At 51.9% G+C, this 20,764-nt stretch overlaps 1 protein-coding gene across 1 annotated transcript in view; it reads left to right on the top strand.

Annotated features, from left to right (window-relative positions):
- Nucleotides 1-20,365, top strand: part of TENM4 (teneurin transmembrane protein 4) — a 220,777-nt gene extending 200,412 nt beyond the window's left edge. The window contains exons 22-26 of the mRNA XM_040630912.1: nucleotides 187-422; nucleotides 3,903-4,199; nucleotides 5,845-7,459; nucleotides 12,368-12,510; nucleotides 14,867-20,365. Of these exons, the coding sequence (XP_040486846.1) occupies nucleotides 187-422; nucleotides 3,903-4,199; nucleotides 5,845-7,459; nucleotides 12,368-12,510; nucleotides 14,867-15,625 (3,050 nt within the window). The 3' untranslated portion in view covers nucleotides 15,626-20,365. The remainder of the gene's footprint in view (nucleotides 1-186; nucleotides 423-3,902; nucleotides 4,200-5,844; nucleotides 7,460-12,367; nucleotides 12,511-14,866) is intronic.
- The last annotated feature ends 399 nt before the right edge of the window (nucleotides 20,366-20,764 follow it).

Here is a 20,764-nt window from a genome sequence, read left to right as displayed (position 1 = left end):
TGAGATCATGGATGATCTCCCTCCATTTTCCTCGTTTTCTTCAATGATAGTGTTGTGTTTGCATAGTCAGAAAAATAAACCCATTTAAAAACATGGCTGCCCCTGATGTGCACACCCCCCCCCCGCCTCCGCACCCAGCCCCATCTCGGCCCTTCTGAGCAGAGCCGGTCCTCTCCTCTCCCTCAGACCAGGTCCGGAACAGCTACTACATCGGGGCGGACGGCTCCCTGCGGCTGCTGCTGGCCAACGGCATGGAGGTGGCGCTGCAGACCGAGCCCCACCTGCTGGCCGGCACCGTCAACCCCACCGTGGGCAAGAGGAACGTCACACTGCCCATCGACAACGGCCTGAACCTGGTGGAGTGGCGGCAGCGCAAGGAGCAGGCCCGGGGCCAGGTCACGGTGTTCGGGCGCCGGCTGCGGGTGAGCAAGCCCCGGGCAGGTCCAGCGGTCACGTGGGGCCTCAGCCTCTGGAGGTGGCTGGGGAGGGGCAGGGGCTGGGGGGGCGGTGCTGGGCTTGAGAATGAAAGAACGAGGACCAATCTGCAGAACCGGGTTCCGTTCTTGACACTGGCCCTAGGGGAGAAAGTTTCCTGGGCCCTTTGCAAAAGGGGGAAAGTCAAGTAGGTACCCCCTCCACCCTGTAATAAGTCTTGAATATCTTTTCAGTTGGTACTTGTGGAAAGATTAACTACGGACTTCGGTGTTCGGCCCGGGTTGGGTTTCCAGCTTCTGTTATACCTGATGGAATCTGAGCAAATCCATAACATCCTTTCATTCCTCCAAAGCCTGTTTCATTCTCCAAAGAAATGGAAGGTTAAAATCCATTTCACAAGTTGCTACGAGATGAGAAATAGTATACGATGTGCCTCATATGGAGCCTAGCACACAGTAGTGGTCAGTCATACCTACCCCTGTTGTTCCTGCCGTTCTCACCACTGTTTTGGTCATTACTATCTCATATGGAGCTATCTGGAACCTAAGCCACATCCTGCGACTCCTCCCCGCCCCCCGCCAAGGGGTTGGCCTGTGGGGTCTGGCGGTTCAGAGTGCTTCTCAGTATGTGGACGCCGTGAACCAGCCCTTTCTCTGCCTCACACCCCACGTTTCTGTAGAGTGTTACCTCTGGCCCGGGCCAGGCCCCATTGCCCAGCTTCTTTTCCCTCCAGCTTCAGAATGGAAGGTGAGGGGGAGCGTGACAGCGAAGAAACTAGCCCTGGCTTTCAGCACAGCTCCTTGCAGACGCCTGGTGCTCTGCAGACACTTGTGGGGCTGAAGGGAACCACAGAAGTGAGCTAGATGTTCCCGCCTCCTAAAACCCACACAACATCCTCCTGCAGCTCAGCGGGGCTGTCTCGACGTAGCCAGTATCACACAACGAGAACCCAGAAAGCCGGGCTTCCTCTGTTTCCTCCACGGCCAAGAACTCCAGCAAAAATCGAACGTGGGAAAGAGCCTTCCACGAGTTCCCTGAGGAAGGCCTCGCTGTGTGTGCTCTCGGAGGCCTGCCACCCTCTGCAGCCCCATGGAGCCCCCTGTCTGAATTCTCCAGGATCCCCTCCGGCACATCTGAGGCAATGTGCTGAACGGAAAGTTTGACCTGGGTCTGATTTCCTGCCTGGGCCTGGTGCGTAGCCCCAAGCAGCTCCCCCGAGTCTCCCCCTACTCCGTGGAAACAAGACACTAGATTCCAAGTACTGAGCCCGGTGCTGGTAGACCCCAGGTGCTCAGTAAACGGCGGCTTTTAGTGCTATTAGGATTTCCCCTCTGCGGTGTGAACTGGACCAGAAGTTTCCCAGGCTTTAACTGGTCCCTCTCCCAGCCTGAGATTAATGGTGTGCCAGTCGGGTGGCCCCATCTCCGTGTCCTCCCAAAATAAATGGCCACCCACAGTGGCGGCATGTGGAATTAGAATGTTAGCCGGGTGCGCCTCCCCATAATGGAGCTCATTTTTTATACAACTGGGAACTTTTTTAATAAAGAAAGATGTAAAATAATCTCATTGCCGCCACTGCCGAGCACAGGAAGCATTAGGCAGTTCCCCAGTGAGCTGCTTAATTCAATTTTATTAATTTTGCCACAGAGGTTTAGCTCCCCTTCACTAGGGATCCTCCAGGGGAGGAGGGGGGCAGCTGGCTGGGTGGCACCTCCTCCGGGGGAGTCGCAAGGGACTTTGCAAAAGAGGCTTTGAAAGGCCCCCGTCATTGCTGGTGGTGCGGACCCTGCACTTTCCTTTGCCCTCCCGGCAAAGAACACAAGCTTCAGTCTCCAGCGCCTCCGATTTTTCATGGGAATTGTCTGCCACACTGTTTTTGCTCTGCAGTTGTGTCTGATTACCCCTGGGAAGGCAACCTTATTATAACCAGGCCATTCACAGCAAAACTTGTCTCAGTATCATTATAAATCCTTATTTTCAAGGTTTGCGAATTTGTTTGGAGAAAAGGGGAAACACACATGTCTCTACTTTCTCTGAGAATGACCGTGATATTTGCTGCCTTAATGGAAATAATTGCAATCATTAATTCAGGACCTTCTATGCACCCAGAACTCCACTAGGCAATTGACTAAGGCTTCCTCAGTCCTCACAATAGCTCGGTTGTTTCACAGAGGAAGAAACTGAGACTCAGGGTACAGTGCCTGCCCAAGGTCACACAACAAAGCGATGGGTCACAGCATTGAGGCTGGAATCCTGGCCTTAATTTCTAGACCTGAGCCCTTTTCACCACCCAGAGCCCTACAGGGCCTCCCATTACCATGGCGCACGTGTGTGCTTTTGTGTCATGTGACCTACATTGTCTGCTTTCCTCTTGTGTTTTCCTTACTACTTGTCAGACTTAACCAGTGACTAATGGAGAGTCACAAAATGTGCCCAAATGCCCTGTCGGGCCAGGCACCAACTAGAGGGGACCAGCATTTTAGCTTCGGAGTACCTGGAAGTATTTCAGGGGCAACCAGTGCCTATAGGGTGGATCCCGATATGGAAGGGGACCTCTGAAGTGTATTTCTTTATTAAACTGTGAAAAACCCTGACTTACTGCTACCCTTGTGGGAGCCCTATATTCCTGACTCTGAAAGGAAATTGAATTGCGTGCTGACCTAGCAACCCAGGTAGAGATCCTACAAAGGGGATCCTCATCCTAGAGGCAGGAGCAAAATGTCCCAAAAGTAGGACTGTGTCTGTCCCCAGGCAGCCCACCGCCCTAGAAGCTGTCCTAGACTCAAACACCCATTGCCTCCAGGGGCCTCGAGGAAGAAGTAGACACCTTGGGAGCTGACCAAGGTGACCAGGAGGCCCTGACTACGGTGGCAGAGGGCAGGAGCAACCTCAGAGGGGATGGGAAGTCCAAGGCCCCTAAAAGGACAGACACACTCAGAGGACCCCTGAGCATTTGTCAGCATGTTGCCAGAGTGAGAGTCACATCCAGATGCGGTCACTTACAAGCCGGGAGATCTGGAGCATGTCTCGTCATGTCCCTGAGCTTTGGTCTCCTCAGTGCCAAACACTAGCACATTCATTGCTTGGCACATGAGAAATGGGGTCACGCATGAATTTGCTGGACCCACCTGGCCTCTCCCTTTTTAGGAGAGAGTCAAGAAGGATCTGCCTTTTTGTCCTCATGAGAAGACTCCCATTGGGAAATGATGTGGATTGTCTTCAGGACTAGCCGCTATTGGCTCAGCACCTGCATTGTCTTTACTCTCGCAATAGCTGTATGTAATTGGCATTATTATTCCCATTTTACAGATGAAGAAGCATCACAGAGCTGACAGGTGACAGAACTAGGACCCAAACCCTGTCTGTTCACACCCATGACCTGTGCTGCCACCTCTACTCAGGACCTTCTCACACCAGAGTTTCCCGTGTCCAGATTAACTCTCTCTTTCCTCCTGCCCCTTCTCCAGGTTCACAACCGGAACCTCCTGTCCCTGGACTTTGACCGTGTGACCCGCACCGAGAAGATCTATGATGACCACCGCAAGTTCACCCTCCGAATCCTGTATGACCAGGCAGGGCGGCCCAGCCTCTGGTCACCCAGCAGCAGGCTGAACGGCGTCAACGTGACATACTCCCCCGGGGGCCATATCGCCGGTGTCCAGAGAGGCATCATGTCAGAGAGGATGGAATACGACCAGGCGGGTCGCATCACATCCAGGATCTTCGCCGACGGGAAGACGTGGAGCTACACATACTTAGAGAAGGCAGGTGTCCGTCTCCCCACCACTGGCCTTACCATACAGAAGGCCCGCCATTGTGGCTCAACTCATGGCCAGGCCCAGCCTGCTGACTTCAGTGGGATGGATTAGACCCATGTGGTCTCCAAAAGGAAATGTGCAGAAAAATCTGCAGCAGAGGATCAGGGAGCCCAGCAGGCATCTGGGTGGAGTGGAGAGATGCTGCAGCAGGTGGGAGTTTGGGGGCAGAAGAATGTGAAAGCCCCACGTGACAGATGAGAGCTGGGAAGAGGCCCTACGCTAATTGGTCTCCCAGAGCAGGACTCAGTGTGCAGACCCAGGCACGGGTCTTCTGCCAGATCTGGGGCACACACCGTGCGATCTGGCCACAGAGAACAGGGCAGAAGCCTAGCAGTGAGTCCCTAAGCAGGAGGTGAATGGTGGGCCTAACTTTAATAAACCCCTTCTGCTTCAGGTCAGGCTTTATTGCATCCCAGCCGCTAGGAGTCAGAAAAGCCCTGAGAGCAAAAGTCGGTCCCAAACAGGAGAAAATGGTAGCTTTGCTGCCGAGAAACCTCCAGGTCTGTTACTGACGGACTTATTCCCAAAAGAGAGCCTGCACCTCCAGCCCAGCCCCCATTCTGGTGCTCACAGCTTTACTCTGTTTCCTGCTCATGGTCCCCTGGGCTGTGCTTGGTCTGTGCCCAGTCTTCCCCACCCTGTGCTGGGTGAGCACCTCCAAGAGCCGTGTTCTGTGGTGGTGCTAAGAGAGACCTTGGAGGTCATCCGACGTACTGAAAAACCCAACCCAGAGGGGGAAAGATCTTTCCCGGGGCCACACAATAAGCCCACGGTTAGGAATCAGGTTTCCCCGTTCCCATCACAGCCTGCCCCACCCCAGTGTGGGCATATGACCTGTTCCTGCATAAACAGCCATGCAAAGCCTTAAATGCCCTTCTCAGATGCGGTCTCTATCCCGCGGCGTCAACAGAAGTTCTTCAGCAGGCAGGAGATGCTGTCAGGCTATGTTTCAGGAAAATCATTCTTGCTTGGGTAGGAAAATGGACCTGAGACGGAAGCTGAAGCAATGCACCCAGGAGGGCGGCTGCTGCCATACCCTTCGTCAGTGCTCCCGACCTTTCTCACACACCAGCACCCACTAAAATCACTTTCGAACCTCACAAAGGGGCGCATGGACAAGGCTGCCCACTGTAGGAAGACAAATGCCTGAGTGCCAGGGCCAAGGGCTGAGAGAAATCCCTTTTTTTTTTTAAGATTTTGTTTATTTGTCTGAGAGAGAGAGAGAGCACGTGAGCGGGGAGGGGCAGAGGAGAAGGAAGAAAGAATGTGACGCAGACTCCACACTGAGCACAGAGCTCAACATGGGGCTCAGTCCTACAACCCCAAGATCGCGACCTGAGCCAAAACCAAGAGTCAGACGCCCAAACGACTGAGCCACCCAGGCGCCCCAGGAAGTCCTCACCTTGGCACATTCGTATCCCCACTGCAGTATCCTATGGCACATTGGTTAGAAAGCTGCGGCTTGGGCAGAACTTAGGAGAACCACCAGTTTCCTTGGCCTTTTATTCCTCTCCTCTAAGTCTTAGGCACACAGACTTACCCTTCCTCCCCACACCCCTCCCCTCACGACTTTGTTCTGCTCTCCCTCCAGTCCATGGTGCTGCTCCTCCACAGCCAGAGGCAGTATATCTTTGAGTTCGACAAGAACGACCGCCTCTCCTCCGTGACGATGCCCAACGTGGCCCGGCAGACCCTAGAGACCATCCGGTCCGTGGGCTACTACAGGAACATCTACCAGCCCCCTGAGGGCAATGCGTCGGTCATCCAGGACTTCACCGAGGACGGGCACCTCCTCCACACCTCCTACCTGGGCACCGGCCGCAGGGTCATCTACAAGTATGGCAAACTGTCAAAGCTCGCCGAGATGCTGTATGACACCACCAAGGTGAGCTTCACCTATGACGAGACAGCAGGCATGCTGAAGACCATCAACCTGCAGAACGAGGGCTTCACCTGCACCATCCGCTACCGCCAAATCGGGCCCCTGATCGACCGCCAGATCTTCCGCTTCACCGAGGAAGGCATGGTCAATGCTCGTTTTGACTATAACTATGACAACAGTTTCCGGGTGACCAGCATGCAGGCTGTGATCAATGAGACCCCGCTGCCCATCGATCTTTATCGCTATGATGACGTGTCAGGCAAGACAGAGCAGTTCGGGAAGTTCGGCGTCATCTACTATGACATTAACCAGATCATCACTACGGCGGTCATGACCCACACCAAACACTTTGACGCGTACGGCCGGATGAAGGAAGTGCAATATGAGATTTTCCGCTCCCTCATGTACTGGATGACCGTCCAGTACGATAACATGGGGCGAGTAGTGAAGAAGGAGTTGAAGGTGGGACCCTATGCTAATACCACCCGCTACTCCTATGAGTATGATGCTGACGGCCAGCTCCAGACGGTCTCCATCAATGACAAGCCACTCTGGCGATACAGCTATGACCTCAATGGGAACCTGCACTTACTGAGCCCAGGGAACAGTGCGCGGCTTACCCCGCTAAGGTACGACCTCCGTGACCGCATCACCAGGCTGGGTGACGTGCAGTACAAGATGGACGAGGATGGCTTCCTGAGGCAGCGGGGCGGGGATGTCTTCGAGTACAATTCCGCCGGCCTGCTCATCAAGGCATACAACCGGGCCGGCGGCTGGAGCGTCAGGTACCACTACGACGGCCTGGGGCGGCGCGTGTCCAGCAAGAGCAGCCACAGCCACCATCTGCAGTTCTTCTATGCAGACCTGACCAACCCCACCAAGGTCACCCACCTTTACAACCACTCCAGCTCTGAGATCACATCCCTCTACTACGATCTGCAAGGGCACCTCTTTGCCATGGAGCTGAGCAGCGGCGATGAGTTTTACATAGCCTGTGACAACATCGGGACCCCTCTTGCTGTCTTCAGTGGAACAGGCTTGATGATCAAGCAGATTCTGTACACGGCCTACGGGGAGATCTACATGGACACCAACCCCAACTTCCAGATCATCATCGGCTACCATGGAGGCCTCTACGATCCACTCACCAAGCTCATCCACATGGGCCGGCGGGACTATGACGTGCTGGCTGGGCGCTGGACCAGCCCAGACCACGAGCTGTGGAAGCATCTGACTAGCAGCAACATCATGCCTTTTAATCTCTACATGTTTAAAAACAACAACCCCATCAGCAACTCTCAGGACATCAAGTGCTTCATGACAGGTGAGGACTGGGGCTCATTCAGAGGACAGGGACCACCGCTGCTCTGGTCATCTGACGAGATAGTCTTCCTTGCGAAAGCTGGGATGGGGTGACAAGAAACATTGGCTTTCTCTTACAACAGCGTTTTCCAAAATATTTTTTAAGAAACATTACTTTAGAGAAATAGCCTAGGTAAACTGGTACTGACGTCAAATTAATTCAACAGGGCAGCCACCATTTTTAAGTTTTCATAAGACACTGCAGCTTATGAAAGGTTCTGAGAAGTCCTGTAGTAAAGAGGACTGTTTGATACATTTACCCACAATTTCTCAAACATTTGAGCATGAAACCCCTTTACCTGTTTTTTAAACATTTGAACATGAAATCCCTTTACCCACTTGAGCATGAAGCCCCTTTTTTCACCATGAAACGCTAATATTTCACTGGATACACCCTAAGAATATAGTTTGGGAGTTTCTGACCCAGAGATGGGGCTGGCTAGGAGTCCCCAATAAGGTGGGTGATGGCATAGCTAAAGAAAAAAAATCAGTTTTCTTATTTGGGACGATGTAGTACACAGTCACAAAACTTACTTAACTTCCCTGGATTCCAGTTTCCTGATGTGTAAATTAAAGTTAGAACACCTGCACTGACACTGGTGAATTAAATATGCACATTGTAAATCTTTGAGCAACCACTAAAGAATAAAACAGAGACATAGCTAATTAGTCAATAGTGGAAATAAAGTGAAGACTAAAAAAATATTCAAACCGAAGAGGGGAGGAAGAGGGGATAAAAAGAGAAAGATGGTTGCGAGGGCAAAACGACATACATTTAATAACCTGCCTAGCACAGTACCTGACTCATGGTGATTACCTTCTTCCTCCCGGATTTAAAAAGTGGGCTTTGTTTTCTACTCCTGTGAAACCACCTGAAATATAAGTGTCCCCACTGGTCACACATGCCAGAAATGCCTGCAGCGGCCACAGTCCAGCCAGCAAGTAGCCACTCGCAGGCCAGCCACAGAAGACCTCAGGGGTCAGAGCAGCTGCAGGGATTCAGGTCTGGATAAAGCCAGCACTTTTTATAAAAGAGACTTTTTTGTTGGCACAGACTGGGCACATGTCCTTCTGTTTTTCCTGTGATCCCAGCTATACCCACACCCTATTTCAAGGCAGATTCATTTTCATTCAACAAACGCCTCCTCCTTGCAGCCACTGTTGTAGGAACTGGGGATAAGAAGATGGCTGCTGCCCTCCAGGAGCACACACTGCGGGGGAGCAGACAGCTGCCGTCCAGTGTGAGGGGCCCAGGGTGAAGGTTTGCACCGATGGCCATTGAAACACAGGAGGCATAGCTGTCTCTGCCCAGGGAGCAGATGATGCATGGGGCCCTCTTCATCAGCTAATGGGGAGAAAGGCAATCCAAGGAGGGGCCCGCATATACAAAAGTCTAGAGAGGGCAACAGGGACAGCTCACGTGAGTGCCTGTTAGAGATGTGGCTTCCTGGCCCCCCGAACTTGGCAGCCCAGTCTGGACCCTGTTTCTGTTGACACCGATTGGTGGATTTTCTTTCAGCAAGAACCCCAGGGGGTCATGTTGAGAGCAGGAGCCCCCAGTGAGGTGGAAGAGGGAACATGGTGGTGGGCACGTGCCGTGGTGAACACACTTGGGACCTGTGGGAAACAGGACTGTCCCAACACAGTCTCTCTATGCTCAACTTGCTGGCAGCCCTAGAAAACTTTACAGATTTAGAGCACATTGCAATACTTCTGTCTGCATCCTCCTGTCTCATCCTCCAGTGAGTGTCTCGTGAGGTATCTTGGCAGGTTAATTTAGCTAGGAAAAAAAGTGATGCAGAAAAACATTTTGCTACTAAAAACCAGGACACCGCCAGTTCTCACTAAGCCTGTTGGCTTCCACGTGAGCTACATGCAAACTCACTCACATCCAGCAGTAACACCAATAAAAAAGAGCATCTTTTTTCCAAAACTTTCTTCAAAGGTCCTGAGATATCCTCCAATGGGTTAGGCTTAGGTCACATGACAGCGCCTGAACCACACACTGTGGCTGCAGAGAGAAAACGCGCTGACTGGCTTAGCCTAGGTCGCGTGCTCCATTGCTGCACCCTTAGGTGGAGTCAGTGTCCCTCCAGCTACACGCATACCCCAAAAGGAAAGAGCGGGGAGGCAGAATGGGATGCTGGGAAGGCAACCACAAAATGTCCACTGCAAATACATCATACACACTACCACACTAACCCTGCCGTGCAGCCTGTGAGATGGGATCACTGAGCCCACTGTCAGAGGAGAGTGAAGGTCAGAGCTCTAAAGTAACTGCCCCGCTGAGAAGTGACAAGGCTCCAAAATCCTCATTCTGGGAATGGAATCCACTCCCGTATTATGCACACGTAAAAGGGATTCATCGATGTCCCGGGTGGCCACGCCTGAGGTCTGGGGCCGATGGGTAAAGAGGAGCTTTTTAACTTGAGGGAAATGTCTAGCTCTGGTGTCAGGAAAAGGAAGGTAAGATTCCCAGCTCTTCAGAAAAGCACTGTAGAAAAACCAGTGAAGAAATCAATTTTCAGCATTTTTCCTGAAGGCATCATGAGAAATGTTCCTACCTTCCATCAGTTATAATTAAGGCCCAGCCCTCTTTTCAGCCCCCTGGTTTCCTGGGGATTTGTGGTATTCCTGATAGAAGTTTTCCTTTCCAACTACAAATTTAGATGCAAGTTCTCGCCCTCAGGCAAAAATGACTTTGGAGGGGATTTCCCCCCCCTGTTCTGTTTGTTTTAATTTCCTGAAAAACCATCTGCCATGATTCATAGAATCAGATATTCTCAAAAACTCAGTGAGGAAAGGGACTTTGGAAGAAAACTAGTCTGAGAGCCTCATGTCATAAATGAGGAAATGGGGATCCAGGGACACGGAGGCCTGGGTTTGAAGGGACACAGAAAACCTTCTATGAGACAGGAACTGAGCTGGACACTTCAGAATATAATATAGGAAACCCAGTCCTTCCTGTAACAGAACAGTTCCCGTTCTATGATGGCTGCCCAAAGTGGTAACACTATTAGTGTTCTTCTCCATGGCTTGGTGAAAACCGTTTCTACCACCAGTTTGCAGATCCGGAAATGGAATTTCAGAGAGGTTAAGGCAACTGTCTACGTTCACACAGTCTGCAAGCTGGGGAACCTGAATTTCGACCTGGGTTTTGTCTTGCCTCACCATGCTCTTTCCCTTCCATGATCTTTCTAGAAGTAGAACCTGGGTTTCTAAGCTGCCCTTCCTACCTTCCCTCCACCCCAGTACCTCCAGATTTCACACCCAACAGAGGGGCTCTGGGGCATGCAAAAACACAAACAAACAAAAAACAAAGGCAATCACGAGGTTCTCGAGTGGGAAGACAGCATGGGATGCAGGGGTGGCAGGGACACAGTTGTCACGCTCCAAAGGACACGCCCATCCCTGGGATGGCCTCAGTGGGTGCTAGGGGAAGACACTTTCACCAATGCCTGGACCCTAAGCAGGGCCTCCCTAACCAAGGACGTGTCTCCTTTGAAAGAAGCCAAAAGCAGTCCTGGATGCCCGTAGCCCGGAATTGCCAGCTTTGACGCTCAGCTCCACATCCCTCCTTCCCCAGACTTCGGATTCTGAGTCTCTGCTATACTCTAGCATCTTCAGCTGCCCCCTTCTCAAGGAAGGCTGAGCCACACTGGGACACGGGCTGTCTCCTCTAGGTCCCCAGTCAACTCCCACCTGTCATCCCAGGCTCTTCCTCCTCCAGCCAGTTTTTCCTTCTGGTTCTCTCTCTGCCTTGCTGAGCTGCTCTCCAGTTACCTCAACACTCCCTGCTCTCCCCTCCCCTCTCTATGCTTTGCCTTGTATGATGGTCTTTGCCTGAAGCACCCCCTTCATCTCTGCTAAAGCCTGACAAAGGTACACAGCTTTCAATGTCTGCCTTAAAGGCCACCTTCTCCATGAAGACTTAGCAGCCTGTCCAACTGGAAGATTTCTGCCCTCCTCTCATCTTTTCTTCTTGTGTCAAAGTTTTGCATTCCCATGTCTCATCCCCCTTTCGGGGTCCTGAGTGTGCAAGGTGAGGATCAGTGTAACACGCTCCTGGGCGCATTCAGCAGCAGTGGGCCAGGTAGCAGATGGCACGGCATCCATCCTCTTTCTTTTCCTTATGTCTGGGCTTCCCTGACTCTGTTCCTCAAGGAGCCGAAGGCTCATGGCAAAATCCTCCCTGCCCCTCTGCCTAATATTTTATAATTAGTAACCCCCCAGGAATGTTCTAACATCAATGAAACCAGTGCTTATGGGGCTAGATCCTCAAGCCCAATATTAAAGATTGGAAAATGAAGGCACCGGGGAGTTAAGTGACTTCCTTTGCATCAATTCCCAGAAGAAATGAAAGGTATGATCAGCGTGGGGGAAACACTGTGAGTTTTGGTATAGGCCATCTCATGGCTCAGGAGAGGAGGGAGGGCTTGTTTCTTAAGTGAATTTTCTGTTTGAAAGTATTCATCTACATCTTCCGTTTGGGTGTGGCTGTCCTCTGCAAGTGTGTCCTACAAATGCCAGGAGAGGACGCGGAGCGGTCTTCCTCCATCCACAGCTGCCCCCCGGGTGGGAGACCAAGGCTCCAGGAGGCGGAGTGACAGAATGGGGGATCTGGAAACATAGGCTCTACTGGATACACGCTCTCTTGGATACATACCCAGGAGCGGGGCACCAGGTCCCGAGAGTACATACGGCTTTTACAGAACAGTTTTGCAAGGTGCTTGTAGCAGCTGCTTGTCCCACCTGCAACACTCCACCCCCTCACCCCCACTGCAGCCCAACTCTAGGCTAATTTATTGGGATATGTCACCTCTGAGGGCCACTTACTCCATGAGGACGTGCCTGCTTCTCTCCCACCCAGATGTGAACAGTTGGCTCCTCACCTTTGGATTCCAGCTACACAACGTGATTCCTGGCTACCCCAAGCCAGACATGGATGCCATGGAACCATCCTACGAGCTCATCCACACGCAGATGAAAACTCAGGAGTGGGACAACAGCAAGGTAATTGGCACACAGCTGCTCACCGTTGGGCCCTTCAGACATGACAGGAGTGGGTCCTGCAAAGCTTTCCCGGAAAGCATGGGCCCGTGATGGAAACTGCCAGAAGCTGCTCAGCCCGTATGTAGGGACCCTGCCGCTGGTAAGCCACCGTGGTGGGCCCAGCTGCAATAGCACACAGACCCTGACAAGCCCTATTCAGTTTTCTGTATTACGCTGAGTTTGGAAATCTACAAAAACAATGAGCCTTTGTCACTGCCCAGAGCAAAAGTGCAAGGAGGAAAGGTGTGTTCTAAATACAAATGTATTTTCTGAGCACCTCAGTGCACCTGAACTTGCCTGAGGTATGCTACACCAGTTAACTCACAAATATCCCCTGGTATTACTGTTCACGCTGTACAGATTTCATGCCCGAGGCTTTCCAGGGCCACACAGCAAGGGAAGGGGTAGAGCTGGGATTCGAACCTAGATCTGTCTGTAGCCATTCAAACTAATATGACTTTCTCATGTTCCCAGTCCGGGGGAAAGCAAGGTTGTTAGATGGCATACCCCTGGCAGCCAGAAACCTCAGGCATCCATATATCTTACTCCAACCCGATTCCATCCATCCTCAGCTGAGCTGCCTCCTTCCTCTAGACTCTGGAGAAGGTGACTCTGTGCCTCTTGGCTCTGGACGCAGCCTGTATTCTCCTCTTTCAAAGCACTCGCCACACTTTGCTTGAGTTCCTGTTTTCTTCCTGTGTCTCCGCTAGACTGTGAGCCCCAGGAAGGCAAATACTGGGTCTTATGTGGCGCCCAGTATACTGCCCGGCACCAAAACTTGTGTGGAATGAACAAATGCTTGGAAGAAGTAAACACCCTGTGAGCATTTTTCCCCATTTTACAGATGAAGAGACCAGAGCTCAGAGAGACCTGCTCAAGGTCACTCAGCAGGCAAGGCAATGAGAACCCAGTGTGTCTGACCACAGAGCCCGTTCCCTTTCCACTGTTCTCTGCTGCCATAGCCCTGCCCCTCTGCCCGGCTCCAATCCCCCACGGTCCCCCCAGGCCAGCATCGCTGTGCCCGGGGCTGATTCCAGCAGCTCAGCTCCTCCCAGCTTCCCTTCTCCCCTGCGCAGAAACCCGGTCTCTGACGGCCTGTTTGCCAACCTCGCCTGTCAATGAATTATTGATTTCTGCCCTTGGCAAGCATCGGAGATCTTTGTTGTTGAGCACTCCAGCTTTTGTGAAACTCTAGGAAATAATTGTTCACAGACAGGGTTCTATTAATTATAAAGAGGACTTAATTTCAGTGAGAAGCCGATGGGCCTGTTTCTAAAGCCATTTCCCTGAGTTGCCGATAAGGCCCTGGAGTCCGCCCGAACATGGCTTTGCCAGGCTCCCTAAGCCATGGGAGGGACTGGTACCTGGTATGACACAGAGACAGGGCCCAATCTGTCCCCCAAAGCAGCCAAGAGCAGGAGCATCTCAGGAGCCCCCAGGAAGTACTGTGGGGGCAGAGGCCCTCCTTGAAAATCATTCCTAACACAATGAAGAACAGTAAAGCAGGGCAAGAGGGTTTATATAAATCACCATTTTGCATCTTCCTAAGCCTTTTTGTCAAGAGCCCGTTTCTTGCCATTGCTGTATCTTACGTACATCAGCCCCTTAGCCTCCAAATTCCAACTCAAGCACAAGTCTCTCCTTGAACCTCATTCCTTCACCTGCAGGCTGAGATGTTCTGAGCCTTGTTTGCTGCTCCCTAATCTAGAGCCCTTGAAACTGAACCTCTAGAATCAGACAGACCTGAGTTCAAGTGTCGGCTTGAATACTTCCTAGCATTACGACTGTGGCCCGTTACGACTTCTTAGAGATTAGTTTCCTTAGATGTAAGACCAGTAATAGAACAGTACCTACTATATAAAGTTATTGTGAAGATCAAATGAGTTACTGAATGTGACTTCTTTAGCTCAAAGACCAAGACATGTTACCCATAGGCATTACTACTACTTCACTTAGACCACCAGTTATCACGCTTAACTACAGTCTTCAGTTGTCACAGCTGTCTCTCCCCACTAAATGATGGGTTCCTCAAGGGCAGGGATGTTGCCTGATTCATTGTCGTCTCTCCAGTGCCCAGAAAAGGACCTGGCACAGAGATGTTCCCTGAACAGTTTCTTAATGGAAGGATGGGTGACTGGATGGCTGAAGGATGGTGGAATGTTCTAGTAGTCAGCGGTAGAGCTAGATGCTACTGGTTAATAAATATGTATAGATTGGACTCAGTAATGTAAGCTGACTCTTCAGGCTGTTAGGGAGAGGTTTCCCCCTTTGTCTCATTCTCTCTCTCTCCCTCCCTCTCTCTTTCCTCCCCCATCAGTCTATCCTCGGGGTACAGTGTGAAGTGCAGAAGCAGCTCAAGGCCTTCGTCACCCTAGAACGTTTCGACCAGCTCTACGGCTCCACCATCACCAGCTGCCAACAGGCCCCAGAGACAAAGAAGTTTGCATCCAGTGGCTCAGTCTTCGGCAAAGGGGTCAAGTTTGCCTTGAAGGATGGCCGAGTGACCACAGACATCATCAGTGTGGCCAACGAGGATGGGCGGAGGGTCGCTGCCATCCTGAACAGTGCCCACTACCTGGAGAACCTGCACTTCACCATTGACGGGGTGGATACCCACTACTTCGTGAAACCAGGGCCTTCGGAAGGCGACCTGGCCATCCTGGGCCTCAGTGGGGGGCGGCGAACCCTGGAGAACGGGGTCAACGTCACCGTGTCCCAGATCAACACCATGCTGAATGGCAGGACTAGACGCTACACAGACATCCAGCTCCAGTACGGGGCGCTGTGCCTGAGCACTCGCTACGGGACGACGCTGGACGAGGAGAAGGCGCGGGTGCTGGAGCTGGCGCGGCAGAGAGCCGTGCGCCAGGCGTGGGCCCGCGAGCAGCAGCGACTGCGGGAAGGGGAGGAAGGCCTGCGGGCCTGGACAGAGGGGGAGAAGCAGCAGGCGCTGAACACAGGGCGGGTTCAAGGCTACGACGGCTTCTTCGTGATCTCCGTGGAGCAGTACCCAGAACTGTCAGACAGCGCCAACAACATCCACTTCATGAGACAGAGCGAGATGGGCCGGAGGTGACAGAGAGGACCACGGCCTGCACTTCTTGCCAAAGACAGCTACTCCTTCGTGGCCACACACCTGACTGTGTTGTACTTTAAAAAAAAAAAAAAAGAAAGAAAGAAAAAAAAAGAAAAAAAATCCTTTTTTAACAAGTGCAGAAAACAGACAAAAAAAAGATACTGGTTGCATTGTAACTCATGCAACATCCTTTTTTTTAAGAAAAGAAAAACACAAATTTGGCCTTCACACATTTTTTGCAAAGAACAGAAGGTATTTTTTTTTCTGTAGTGTGATCACAATGAAAACTTTATTGTCTTTTGTTCCCTTTTTCCTTGAGGATTTTTCCCTGTTGTCGGGGTACATTTCTCCTCTCTGAGACATATCTCCTGAGGTGTGTCCTTGTCTGTCCCTAGGTACCCGGTGTGATGTGAGACACAGTGTCTGTGCTAATTTGTCTCATGTGCAACCCTTTCTTCCGTGGGGGTCGAGCAGGAGTGAGGGGTGCAGAGAGTCACGAGCTAGTACCAAACTTCCGAGGGGGCCTGGAAGGAGGGTCTGCAGGACCTGAGGATTTTTGGCTCAGCTCCCACAGACAAGTGGTGGCTTTTTACTCACCATGTTCTGTGCCTCTGGAGGACCACAGATGTCTTCATCTTGCTCTGGGGGATTTTGTGATATCATTCAGCACCTTTTCAAGCTGCCCCCAACTCCTGTCCAAGCTTTCTATTTTGATGCTAAATGGAACCCCCAACCCTTTTTGCAAATCCTGTGTAGTTGTTGGTGCCAGCCCCGTGCTGGGGTGGAGAAAGCGTCCCCCAGGTCCCTTCCCCCAGTCTGGTGACGTCACATCCTGGGGCTAACAGCCTCCTCCCTAAGAGGTAGGGGCACCCAGGATGTCTGTGGTTGGTCGGTCTTCCCATGATGTTCCTTATTATTCATCTCTTCCTCTCTCCCAAAGTCAGATGTGAGAACCAGCACTGCCCAGCAAGCCTGCCACGTGGCCACAAGGTCTTGGGAGGGGCGGGCCACCCGTGGCAAAAGGATGGCAGTGGCGGCCAAGGTACCAGCCTGCCTTCCTGGGTGAAACTTGCTTCCGTGACTTTGGGTATCTTCCCTCCACTGCTCAGCTCCACCACTGAGAAACAGGAGTGTGGAGAGAGGTGCTTGGTGGCCTTTGATTCTGGAAAGAGACTTAAGAAAAAGTCAGCCAAAGAGAGGAAGGCATAAGTCAAGCGTCTTCTAACCAGCTCCTGAAGGCTTCTCTGCCTCGCATACATGGGCCAGTAACACAGCTGGGATGCGACAGCTTAGGCGTTCAGGAAATGCCTTCTGTGAAGTTCTCCTACAGCAGCTTCCCCTCTAGAGGAGTCTGTCCAGGGTTTTAAAGAGAGACTGAGGAGAAAGCAGGAAAGAGCGAATTTGGCGTGGCCTGGCAGTGTCATCCAACCCCGCCTCCCCTGCTGCCCCCGGATTGGGGCCAGTTCCCGAGACGACGCCCAGAGATCAGGGAGGCCAGGCTACAGTCGTCCCTGGGAAGACCGAGGCCTGAGGTCATTGGGAGGAGGCATCCGCCCCCTGCGGATGGGCACAGCCCACTTCCGGACGGCATGCCCAGGGAGAGGCAGCAGCCAACCCGCCAGGGTGGCAGCGAGGGGAGGGGAGATAGCCGCAGGCGCTAGGCGCCCCGTGCTCCTGGTTCATCTGCCTGATGACGATCATCCTTACCGCTCACAGGAGGTTCTGGGAGACCAGGAGGGGAAGCCAAACGCTTCCTTTGAGCTGGGCTTCTTAGAAAATGGGACTTTTATGGGTTACATGTACATTAAGTGTGGAAAATGAATTCTGAGTCTGAGCTATCCCCCATGGAAACCTTGTTGGACTGATAAGCTCATGGCACCTTGATAGCCTTACTCACAGAGTCTTCAGAATATTACCCGAGTTAATGAAACCAAGAAGGTCTTGACTGCGTGAGAAGCGGAGCAGCGTGTCGCCTGGTTTCTGCCCGGCGGAGGGAAGCATCCACAGCTTCTCGCAAGAGGAGGTTTCGCCTTACGTCATCCCACCGGGACTAGAGGATATGTTTCGCTAAGTGCTCTTCCTGTTTCCAAAAAAAAAGCCACACTGCTGCACCAGTGCACCTTGGCCTGTTTGTCCGCCGGGTCCAGAGCTCTGCTGAGTCAGATGCAGTGCTCCTGGGGCCCCCCGTGCATGGTCCCTGGGAGCTGGTGGTGGGCTCCCATCCGGCGCAATCGTCCTTGGATGGGATGGACAGCAGTTTGGCCTGAAGAACACGTTTGTTTGTTTTTTTTTTAATCCAAAATGGACTTAAGCCTCTCAAAGCATACTCTTGATATAAGGAGCCCTTGGGTGAAGCTCTCCTGCCCAGTAGCCTAGCTGGTCAGTTCTATCTTGGCTGCCTGACACTAGTCAAGATCTGCTGGGGACATCTACTTGGAGGTCAGAGACAACGCGAGAGCCAAGGGAATGTATCATCTGCCTACACCTTCCCAGCCCTCTGAGCCTCCCCCACCATCCCCCACCAAAGTAACAGTATGGACTTGTAAAGATCAAAAACACAGAGAATTACTGCGTGTTCCTTTCATTTCAACAAATAATGTTTTACATTTACTGGGCTACACACCACCCAGGAGGCCCAGCGTCTGTGCAGGGACAAGCTGGGGCATTCCCAAACTTTAGAGAAAAGATGTCAGGTGTGGGCTAGGCAGCATTAAGCGCCGCCATTTCACATGGGTACTTCTGCTCCTGGAGATGGTGCTTCTGGCCTTGGCCTTTCTGAGTCGGCTTCCATTCGGGCCAGCAGGTGACACAGTGCCTCCCTTCTCAGTCTGGCCTTCTGCTGAGACCAGCAGTCCCAATCACAGCAAAAGTGAGTCTGAAGGCATAAGCCAGAGGTCCCTGTGCCCACTGAGTGGTCTCCAAGTGTCAAATCCCATTGCCCTTTTGGCACTAAGCAACCTACACATGTCCATTTCTTGGAGCAACCAGCCTTCCCTCACTGGCCCAGGTTCATGATCCTGCAGGATGTCAGCTTCTGTGCCCTAGAAAAGGGTTTATTTTGGAAGAGTTCCTTGCCTTCTTCCCTGCCTTCCATAGCTCCCATCAGCCCCTGACCCTCAGCCCCTCTGCCATCATTTTAAACAGGACTTTAATGATTCCCCAATGTGGTTTTTTATAGGATGAGATTTCCTTTTTCTTATCCCCCCACCGACAGACCACATTGGAGGGCAGAGCTACCATGAGGGGAGGATGGGGAAGAAACTCTGGTAAATTCCAGCTCTGTCAGCCCCTGATGCTTGTTTCTCAGAATTGCTGGCTGAGAATTAACCCAAGGAACAGCCCAGTGCCTGATGTCTACCTGGTGATGGAGAATTTGAAACAATCCCTAGGAAACTGACCAGAGGTTGAGAATGGTTTAAATCATCAGGATGGGGTGGGGCAGAAACAGAAGGGGACGGCGAGGCAAGGAAGAGGATTAACCCTGGGCAGTGTTTTGTAGACACATAACAAGGAATCACATTCGCTTTAAAAAAAAATTATAAAGGACCTTTTCAGCTGTGACCTTCAAGCACCAGCTTTATAGGTGGCAGGTTCCCTTATGCAAAGACAGGGCTTTTGATGTGAAATCTTAGAAGGCAGTTTCACATCTGCAGCCTCGTGGTTGCAGTTGCCACGTGGTGAGGGCAGGGATGCCGAGCTTGGTGCCCAGGAGGAAGGAGCTCGCCAGGACTCTGCGGGATCCCGGGCTTTGGGGTTTGATCTCCTGGTGCTCAAAGTCAGATCTCTTCTCCATTTCTCATAGCAGCTGCTAAGCCCCGGCTCTGGCTTCTGGTCCTGAGCTGGGGCCCACCTCCTGAGAGGTCCCAGAAAGAACCCAGTCTCTTCTTTCTGTTGGGATCCTTGTTAGGACACAAAGCCTTCCATTTAAGGCTCATAATTCCCAGCTAGGTTTATACACTTGTCTACATTTTATTGGAAGGGAGGGGATTCAAAGAAAGAACTCTGTCGTTCAAGGCCCTTTCATTTAACCTTCAAAAAACAGCAAACTCATTTTAAAGACTCATTGCTCAGGTGATAGAAACTTTATCCTTTCTAACCTTTACATTCTCCAAAACCAGCCCTGTGTACTTGACCGCCCCAGACAGCGGCGAGCTCTTCGGTTTCATCATGAATGTGGAAGATCAGAGTGGGGGGAGGCCTGGGTGGGGCTCATGTTGGGTTTCTTACCCCCTCTGGAATGCCAACGGCATGACACCGGGTGACTTCTTGGTCCCCAAGAACGTGTGATTGATTCTGAGGGCACATTGCCAACGGAGAACCAACCCTCAGGCAGGCTCAGCTGTCCCGGCAGAAGCTGGGTCACGGATGTGTGGTGGTGCCCGGCAGCCCCGGATTCACCCAACACCAGAGTCCCACTTTTCTAAACCTGCCTGTTCTTGAACACTTCTGAACCCGCAGCTTTGGCAAAAGGACTCTCCCAAGCTGCCTTTGGACGACCAACACTGGAGACTCTGGCCTTACCATGTGGAAACAGTTTTCCTGAAGTCTGGAACTAATTTTGAGAAGTTTTTTTCTCAACACTTTTGTGTTTCTAACACCATATTCTTGACTGTGTAAATACCGACAAGGCTGTAAATGCAGATGTAGATACCTTCTAGAAAAAAAAAAAGGCATAAAAACAAAACCAGAAGTGATCCCGTGTAGCCTTCGTTGACAAATAAAAGAATATTTTGTGTTTAAGGTGTCGGGTGGCCTCTGTTTGGAGAGTAAGGACGGCCTGAGCCAGTGCTCTTGAGTTTGCACTTCTCTGGACGCTGCTGTTCTCAGGATGACTGGCAAGACTCGGGTCCAAGGCCCCAGAGGCCCTCCTAAGGCGTCTAGGTGACAGCTGCCTGGAGAGGCATTTCCAGAGGCCACAAAGAGCCTGAATGTCAAGTCACCCCTGACATCAGCTGTGTCCCCACTGCTCCCCCAGGCCACGCCCTCCCCCAGCTGACATCCTCACTGGCCTCAGGGCCAGGCTCCAAGGGGCAGGACAGCCCAACACTGCCCTGAACATAGAGCCACTGGGTACAGAGTTGTGCCCTAGGCCACTGGTTGTACTTCTGAAAATAAATGAACGCATAGTCATCATGCAAA

The sequence above is a fragment of the Ursus maritimus genome, unplaced genomic scaffold (genome assembly GCF_017311325.1).
Source record: "Ursus maritimus isolate PB19 unplaced genomic scaffold, ASM1731132v1 scaffold_16, whole genome shotgun sequence".
NCBI classification, from domain to species: Eukaryota; Metazoa; Chordata; class Mammalia; order Carnivora; family Ursidae; genus Ursus; species Ursus maritimus.
The sequence above is the reverse complement of the archived record's forward strand: the minus strand, read 5'-3'. Positions and strand labels throughout refer to the sequence as shown.